This window comes from Galeopterus variegatus, unplaced genomic scaffold (genome assembly GCF_000696425.1).
Source record: "Galeopterus variegatus unplaced genomic scaffold, G_variegatus-3.0.2 Scaffold2552, whole genome shotgun sequence".
In the NCBI taxonomy this organism is placed as follows: Eukaryota; Metazoa; Chordata; class Mammalia; order Dermoptera; family Cynocephalidae; genus Galeopterus; species Galeopterus variegatus.
In genome coordinates this window covers 126,248-135,917 of record NW_007728663.1, presented here as the reverse complement: position 1 = coordinate 135,917, position 9,670 = coordinate 126,248, and the positions used below count along the sequence as shown (strand labels likewise).

Below are 9,670 nucleotides of genomic sequence, written 5' to 3'. Positions count from 1 at the left end.
TGCAGACCGGTTCCCGCTCACTGGCTGAGCGAGGCGCGGGAGCAGCGCCGAGGGTTGCAATCCCGTTGCCGGTCCCCGGTCCGGTACGGGGGCAACACTGAGGGTTGCGATCCGTTGCCGGACACGGAAAAAGACAAAAGACAAAAAAAAAAAAAAAGGGGAGGGTGTATGATTGCATTTTTAAAGAAAAAATGTGTTTTCTCTCACCCAAATTTTAAAATGCTACTTTTAGTGTTTCTGAACCTTAGCTGTTTTATATTATCTACCAACGGTGTCTTTGTTTTTTAGTATTTTTCCCCTACCCAATACCTCTTTAACTCCTTTGCTTTGTGTGTTACAAACATTCTTTTGTGGTTTTAATATCTATTTTGCATTTTTAAAAATATGCAGAAACATATAAAGGGTAATACAGGAACACCCTTGAGCCCACCGCCCAATTTAAGAATTAAAACATGAACTCTTTTTCTGTGACTGTTGCTGGGCTCTCTTTAATTCAGCATGTAGAAAACACAACACAGATGGTAAACATTTTGTGTAAAGGCCCATTCACCACACCATTCATAGTAGATGTGGAGTTTCAGAAAGCGTGTGCATTCACGGTCTTGCTTGGACATGTGGTTAATGCTAAGTAGTCTCACAGTTGTGCCCCAGGTAACTCCTAAAGCTGTTCCAGATCATAAAATCTATGATGTTTTGCAAATTTATATTTCATCATGCTGTGTTTTGTGCACAAAAACTAGATGACTTCCCCTTTGTAATCTCCATCAAAGGCATGTTTCAAAAGCCCTTTAGTAAGCCTGTCACTGGCTTACCACACATTGCTTGCGTGTTCGAGAACAATCTCATGCTAAATCTGAGTGTGCGAGTGTCGTCAGTCTTACAGAATTCATATGTAAGTGCTATTCTAGCTTATTCCTCAACGGCAGACTCTAAATTTAATTTGACCCCTTCATTGAGTGCCAGAGACCTGACTTGACTTGTCTGTGGTTCGGGCTCTAATTTAAAAGCAATCAACCATGTTGGCATAGTGTTTGAAATATTTATATTGTATCCATGGAAAGGATGTGATATTTTATTTTCTCAAGAGGACAGTTTCTTGAGAATACTCTTGCTGCCACCGTGTGATAGGCTCATTCCGATCTCTCTGCTCACGTCGTGCCTTTGCTTGTGTGACCCAGCAGGGCTGCGTCAGCTGCCGCCTCGGTTCCACTTTGGGAACTTGATTTCTTCAAGAAGTCAGGCAGACAGCAGAGCAGCTTGCCTGTGGTACACAAGCACATATTTGTCACTTGAGGATATATTCTTTTCACAGAGTCCCCAGCCCCATAGTCTTGTAGGGAGAGAAACAGGGAACAGTAGGTGGAATATAGGTTGTTGGGGTTTTTTAAAATCTATTGGCTGATAAACCTGTGGTGCAATTTCTCAAGGTTGCTTTAAGTATATGAGCTGAGGGCTAGCGCAGTTATGCCCTCTTTTTCCTTACTCAAAAAATAGAAATTTTCCCATACTGGCCAGCCGCCAAAAAATAAATAAATTTTAAGAAAACATTTTGTAGAACACAAATGCCAGAGGTCTGTTTTTATTCCAAGTGCATAGCAATGAGGAAGTTTTCAAAGAGAAGGATAAATCATACATATTTTATTTAGATGCATATTGTTTTAAGTGTTGATTGTCTTTCCATCTGGAATGAATAGAATTTTTCCACATGCCATTTACCAATCATTAAATGTGAGAATTTGTTAGTGTAATAAACCTTCGCAGTCCTCAGAATTATTTGAAATGAACATTAGTTCAGCTCCTTGATTCTGAGCATGTGAAGTGTTGCTTTTCTTTGTCACAGAATTTGTTTTTCTAGTATTCTTTATAACAAAAGTGAGAGCTTGCCGATTTTCCAGATTTTATTGTGGAATGAATATCAGCCTTAGTCACTGGTGTATGCTTTATGATATATGTATTTCCTTTCTTTCCACAGAAAAGAGAAAAAATGTCTAAACTTGCTTATCTCTCTGTAGGACAGTCGGCCCAATATGTCAAGACCTCTGATCACTAGATCCCCTGCATCTCCACTGAACAACCAAGGCATTCCTACTCCAGCACAGCTCACAAAATCCAATGCGCCCGTCCACATTGACGTGGGCGGCCACATGTACACCAGCAGCCTGGCTACCCTCACCAAATACCCCGAATCAAGGTAATTTGAAAAACTGAAAAGTCACACTCGGGAGTGCATGTATTTAATGATCTAACTGTTTTCCTTTGACCAGCATAGCAGCGTGGCCTCACCAAGGCTGGGGTTGGGACACAGAAGTGCCCTGAGGGCCACGCTGCTGCAGAGGCTGCTCTTGACATGGCTGTGTATCTTCTCCGAGTCAGGATTTGACCCACAGCTTAGTGGAGTACATGTAAAAATGTCATGCAAGAATGGAGTCCTATGATATTTTGCTCTACAGCATTCTTCATAATTCTCAGTAAAGTACAAAAAGGATGATAATTTCTCCCCCTACCTTTCTTCTGTCTTCTTCTTCTGAAACATACTTTCTTATGCATTCTGATAATTTTATAGGCAATTACTTGATGCATCATCTTGTGAACTGGAAAGAAAAGAGAGACTCTTACCAGTGAGGCATTATATTTAGAACAGTATACCAAAGTCCAGAAGGCCAAGATAGTCTTGTTTAAAAAAAAAATCAAGGAGCATGGAACTTATGAGACAGCTCAAGGCAGATAACCAAATATATAAATTGTATGAAAAGAGAGAGTGGTTTACAAACAAGCAGTATCCATTTATGTTTATGAGTTATCTCCACCCTACCCCATCTCTAAGGGAGTTCCAAAGAAGTCATTTCCTTGCACCCCGGGACAACTTTCCTGGCCCTGCCCCAGATTCAGGGGCTATGTTCAGATCTGTAAGGGAATTTATCTTCACCAGCTCTGCTGCTGGATAGTGGAGTAGGCCTGCGCTCATGCGGGCTAATGTCAGGAAAAGGGGGTTGTTCTGCTTGTTTCTGCTCATAGGAAATGGAGACACTGCCTGGGCTTCAGAAGGGCACCAATTGCATTTTTCAGAACGTCTTACAAAGTGACAGATAGAGAGCTTACAGCCTAAGTAGATAGCCCTGACATAAAAATCACTGTCATCTTGAAAACTACATAAAGACTGGGGTTTTGTTGTTTTTTTAAATCTCACTCTATTACCTGACATTGTATGAAAGAATGTGAAGTTTGGGAAGAAGATAGATAAAATATTTTCTCTCTTGATTTCCAGATTTTATTCCAATCAAAATGAAATGATTAAGAAAAATACATTTCCATTTGTTCAGTTATCAAAACTATATATTTTTAAGTGATAGGATCATATCAGTCAGCTATTGGTATTATTTACTGAGTCCCCACCTGCCCTAAGTGCATTGTAATAGGTCCTTCAAAGTCATATTACAGTAATGGCTGTATCTTTCTTATAATTAGTGTTCTTCAAAAAAATACCTATTTCCATTCCTTGTAATTTTCTGCTAATATCAACATCAACAACAGAAAATCACTTCTGCCACTTCATATGAACACTTAATTCTAGGAGTCAAGTCACAAAACGTATGAGTCAAAAAGCAAATCCTCAACTATAGCAAAATTCCCTGGTCAGGTCTGGTGGCCTTTGGCTTTTGTTTGCATTTTAAACTGATACAGGAGGGAAGTTACTAATAACACCATTTGTCTGTGACTTAAGCAATAGGTGTTCTTGTAGTGTTTGTTGCAACTGGATGGGTCTCTTTCCACTCACTAATCTCCCCCAAGGGTTTGGCCCTTTGGAAGCTCCCTGGTGTCACTTGGCCTGTTGGCACTGGTAGAAGACAGAGTGTTAGAGGCTCTGTTTATTTATTCAGTTCTTGTCTCAAATAATTTGCCACTTTCATCATTTCGGTGCTGCATATTATTAGGTAAAGACCTCAAGTAGTGTCTCATTTGGGGATTTTTTCCTGTCCATCTTTCCCTGGGTATTCCCGAGAATCTGCTTCTTGTCCCTTATTATTTACACCCTGAGACGTGCATCAATAGTGTCTCATTTGGGGATTTTTTTCCTGTCCATCTTTTCCTGGGTATTCCCGAGAATCTGCTTCTTGTCCCTTATTATTTACACCCTGAGACGTGCATCATAGATCTTGTCCCTCTCCATACCTGTGCTATCTTGTACAGCAGCCAGTAGCCACACGTAGCTAGCTATTGAGCACTTTAATGTCGCTGGTCCAAAGTGAAATGTCCTTTAAGTGTAAACAATAAACTGGATTTTAAAGACTTAGTACCAAAAAAAAAAGTAATGTAAAATATCTCAAAATTTTTATGTTGATTTCATGTTGGAATGATACTATATTGAGTTAAATAAAATATATTGTTAAAATTAATTTTACTTGTTTCCTTTTACTTTTTTAATGTGGCTACTAGAAAATATAAAACTACACGTGCTTCACTTTTTATTTTATTGAACAGTGTTGAACTATGAACAGATGTTTTGTAAAAATATATAATTAAGCCTCCCCCTCCCCTCCCCTGTTACTTGTATACATCAAAAATTGAACTTCTCTTTCACCAACATAATTAGAAAAGATAGGATTGTTCATCTTCCTTTCCAAATATTTCCCTATGCTTTCTGTCACTAGTGAGCCACAGTGTCACTGGAGCAACAGCAAAAATAACTGTGATTCATTAGTTCTAGGTTTGGGTGCTGTCTCTGCTGTTTACCCAACAGTTGTTAGGCCGTGGACAGGCCCAATTGCTGAACGCCTGTCTTCTCTCTTGTAAAATAGGCACAAATATGTCTTCTTGCAAGGTTATTGGGAGGATTAAATGCAGTTGTGAAAGCCCACATGGCCCTGTGCCCGACACATAGTATTGCCTTTATACTTAAACTTTTGCCAAACTCAGCAATTGTTTCTTTTCAGACTGCCTTCCAGATTCCAAATGCATCCCATCCCTTCCTTCCCAAGGCCATGGAAACAACCTTGCATCTGGGTTCTCTCCTGGATTGCACAGTCTCAGGGGACCCCTTGCTTGCTGCTCCTTCCAATTTTGGGGAAAATCTCTTGCATATAATGAACACTTTGGGGATAAATTCTAGAACATTTGGTTGCCCATGATCGTGGAATTACAAATAACTCCAATTCTGGTTCTCTAGAGTCTAGGGTGCTGTCAACCATTCTTACCTTATGGAACTATTCCCTGCCCACCCCCTTAGTGCTTTCCATTCCTCTCTCACCTGCCTCTTCCTTAATGTAGCGCAGAGGGGAGAAGGGCTTTTTCTAGGATTTCAAGCGGAGACTTGTAGTTTAAAAGTACTGATTTGTATGTAACAGGTGACCTTAAAAGATGTAATATCTTTCTACAATTTCAAAGGTTCTGCAAAGAACCTTTACTCCATTATGAAGTATTATAGATGATTTTTTATTCTATCTCTATTTAACCTGCCCTCTTGGCTAAAGACCACCCTTAGAACATTGTCCCCGGAAAGTAGTATGATGGACAGCTGAACATTTGAGGCACCTGGGAAGCATTAAAAAGCCATGTGAGGCCCTGCCCCAGACCAATAAAATGGGGACCACTGTGATTTTTCTAAGAGGTCCTGATTTTCACCATCTGGCTTTGAATAACACCAAAGATGCATGGTCCTTCCAAAAGAATATATATTCCTCTTCAATGAATGTTTCATGCTATATCATTATGGTCATTTCACCAGAAGAAAATACCTTCCAACTTTGTTTCTTTAATTACTGAAGTTACCAGTGGTTCCACTGTGTCTGTGCCCATGTGCATTTTTTTTGGCAGTACTGACTCAGTAAACTAGTTGATTTTTACATCTCACAAGGTTAATCACTCACATTGTTACTCACTTTCATCATTAGGCGTTTTTTTTAGCAAAAGGAACCTAAGTTTTCAAATTAACTAAAGCATTCCATACATTAGTAATATACTCTGTCTTAACCAATGTTTGCATAAAACAGTTCTTTGGAGGTGTTTACGAGACAGAGGCTAATGTACGCCATCTTGGTGATGAACACTGATTTCTTTTAGAGGATCCTAAGAGTCCCCAATTCTGATTGATGTTTTGAATTGTAATCCCCAAGAAAAATACCTGGTTCAGATCTGCAATAATTTTACATCAAATAAGTTAAAAAAAAAAAAAAAAAAAAAGACCATCAGCCTCATAGAAAAAAAAAAAAAGGAAAAGATTAGAACAAGCGATTCTATTCCCAGAGGAAACCTGAATGACAACGTCCGCACTTGCTGGTGATCAGGAAAAGGCAAATTAGAAGACAAGTGAACAATTTATGCCCATTGAATTAGTAAATATTTGGAAGTCTGGTAATATAAGTATTGATGAAAATATAGAATTTAAATCAATACATGCACTTAGATAAAGAAGACAGAACATTTTATTTATTATTTTGTTAGCTTGATTTATAGCTTGTAGATATCTAGACATGTGGAACGCAGACCCCCACTTGTACTCTTGCACTAGGCCTCACAAATTTTAAGGGCAGATCCGATTACATCTGATTCAGAAATCCAAGGCACCCTTTGTTAACATCATCGATAATAAAAAATTTTGGTATCTAAATGATTTGTCATAACTAATTAAGATTGGTACCAAATTAATGGCCTCTTTAAGATCTACTGTTGACACTAAAATATCTTTTTAGCCACGTGTGTGATATTAAAAATACATTCAATTTAAAAGAAGATACAAGTCTGAGTTCAAAGTCAAGTCTAACCTCTAAGAAAAACAATCTTAATAGCAGCCGTATTGATGGGTATTCAGATGTGGACTTTTTAAAACCAGGATGTGTGCTGATATTACTAATTAGCCGATCCTATTGGGTGTAATAAGGCAGGGGTCTTGTCTAAAAGAGCTGTCAGTCAGTGACCTAGAAGTGAAAAACAGAATCTCATATTCCAAACCTCTGAGCTATCTGATCGGACTTTTGCTTGACAGAGTTTTTCTATAATTTAAGCCCAGTACATGAGTTAACTCCCACATAAGTAGATTATGGTAAATTGGTCTCTCCTAAGTAGCAGCGGAGTTACTAAGCACACTGGCACAGGTAGGTAATTGCAAAACTCAGAGGACTCCACTTTCAGCCTTGCAGTCGACACCCATGGCCACCCAAGGGGTGTGTGTATTTGGAGCTCTAGGATGGAAATGCCAAGCATGTGTGCCTTGCCAGCGGTGGTCCAGCTTTTGGAGTGCATCATCTCAGATGTTTTGGCCATTCCAGGATACTTTATGTGTAGCTACACTGAAAGGAAAAATCAGACCAGTACAATTTTAAGGGATTGGTGCTTATGTTCTAAAGATGATTGAATTCTAATGTGTAGATTTGCATTGTTGTATGCCAGCCCTAAGGAGTGTTCTGTAATCCTGTATTAGGGCTTGGGATTCTGTGCTGTCACTTTTTATAACTTCACAGTAGCAGTTTTAACACTACAGTCCCTAGACATGAGACTAATAGCGTTGTCATGCAGGCCTGTGTTTTAGGACCTCCATAAAAATGCATCCGATTTGCCAGTTTGCTGAGCTTTCTTTCAGAATTATTGCGTGGCACTGAATAGAAAGCTTTTTTTTTTCTTTTTGTGACTGGGGATCCAAACCCTTGACCTTGGTGTTACCAGCACCATGCTCTCCCAAGTGAGCTAAATGGCCAGCCAGAAAGCTATTTATTACAACGTGCTCTTTAGATCCACACGTTTTATAATTCAAATTAAAAAGTCTATATCAAATTAAAAAGTCTCAAAATAGGTTACTGGGGATTTTTAGATGAGTACAAATCAACGTCAGCTTCATAGTCTCAGCACAAATGGAAAGAGAGTAAATTCCTAAGAAAATGCATAAAACGATGAGCAGTTTTGATTGGTAAGATTGATTGATCTTTAAAAAAAGAAAACTCATTTACAGAGGGATTTAAAAGGAGGAAAAGCACCTGGCAAATGAAAAATGGAAAGTTTCTCCAGGGTAATAGGGGAAATTTTCCTCTTCTCCATCTCTTCTTTTCATCTTACAATATTGCTTTTCCAAAATTGTTCCTCAGTTATATAGGCAAAGACTAAATGAAATGGTTGGCTTCAAAAGACTTTTTTTTTTTTTTTTAACAGTGAAACTGGATTTTCTGTTTCATGCTGAAGACTAGTCTTTCAGTAACTTACACTGCACTATTGGTGTGTTCGCCAAACTTACTTTGCCACTAGGCAACACCATAGTCCTTGCTATTAAAGGAATCTAACTATAAAGTCTTGTCTTAGAGCATAATTTATAGAAAAGACAGCCCTACAGGGCCTGTGGTTTTCCCTATCGTGTTCTTTCATTCATTCAACAGATTAATTGTGTTCTCCCTTCTGGTAGGACATACGGGGGCCAACAAAAGTCCTTGCTCTCTTGTAGCTTGCATGGGGGAGGGAGAGGGACAGACCGTAGACAATCATTCAGCAGTATTTCACTTAATAGGAAGTGATATTTAAAATTATAGCATTCAGGATAAAATAGGCCCACTGTGAGATGTAGTTTGCCCCTATGTTAAATCTAAAGATAATTTTATTCCTATGTGTTGTGAGGTTTTCTTTTTTTTTCAAGAAACATCTTTATTTGTTCATCTAAATTTTTCTCCCTGTGGCTGGCTAGTACAGGGATCTGGACCATGATGTTCATCTAAATTTTCAAAACAATCTAGTTGAAAATTTATCAAGAAACGTCTTTATTTGTTCATCTAAATTTTTCTCCCTGCGGCTGGCCAGTACAGGGATCTGGACCATGATGTTCATCTAAATTTTCAAAACAATCTAGTTGAAAATTTAAATTTAGAACTAGCAGCAGATTTTTGTCACTTTGGTATCACGAATCCCACTCTGTCTATGGAGGTGAAGGCTGCCCCGCCAGCTTCAGACCTCTCGCATGTGCGCCCCTGCTGCTGCCTTTGGTGGCAGGGCAGTGACTCATGAGTGACCCTGGCTGTCATAACGTGAAACAACTCAGGGCAGGACTGTGGGTCATATTCTCAACTTTTATTAACTTCTCACTCACTAAGAGATCAGATAGAAACCCTCATCCCAGAAAGCTCTTTCTTACTTACTTTTTATTCCTTTATCCTTGATACCTAGTATCCTGCCTGCCACAGAGTGGACATTCAAAAGTTTGCTTAATGTATGAATTAATGACTGAGTAAAATATTGTATACAGAGAACAGGTCCTCAAAGCAGTGAAGGGCAAATAATTGAGTAAAGCTATTCAAATCATAAAGTTAAGTTCAAAGACTGGGCTGAGTTCATTACATATAAGTAGGGACTGCATTTGCCCCATTTTACAGATGAGAACACTGAAACTCTGAGAGGTTAAGTGACTTAACCTTAAGGTTAAGTCTTACCCGGGAAGTGGGGAGGAAGAGCCAGGATCCTATCTCCCACTCTGACTCCAGGACCCTTATTCTTTCCTCTTGGATAGGAATGGTTATCAACCTTAGGGGTGTGTTAGAAACAACTGAGATTCTCAGAAAGAAAACTGATACCTGGCTTTGCCCCCAAAGATTCCAATTTCATTGTTCTGGGGCAGGGCTTGCGCACTGGATTTTTTTTTTTTTCCTTTTTGTCTTTTTTCGTGACCGGCAGTGGATCGCAACCCTCAGTGTCGCACCCGTAC

At 39.1% G+C, this 9,670-nt stretch overlaps 1 protein-coding gene across 3 annotated transcripts in view; it reads left to right on the top strand.

The window, feature by feature from the left end:
* Positions 1-9,670, top strand: part of KCTD1 (potassium channel tetramerization domain containing 1) — a 99,401-nt gene that overhangs the window by 48,070 nt on the left and 41,661 nt on the right. For all 3 annotated transcript variants that reach the window (XM_008582268.1, XM_008582266.1, XM_008582267.1), the window contains exon 2: positions 2,013-2,191. In XM_008582268.1, the coding sequence (XP_008580490.1) occupies positions 2,028-2,191 (164 nt within the window). In that variant the 5' untranslated portion in view covers positions 2,013-2,027. The remainder of the gene's footprint in view (positions 1-2,012; positions 2,192-9,670) is intronic.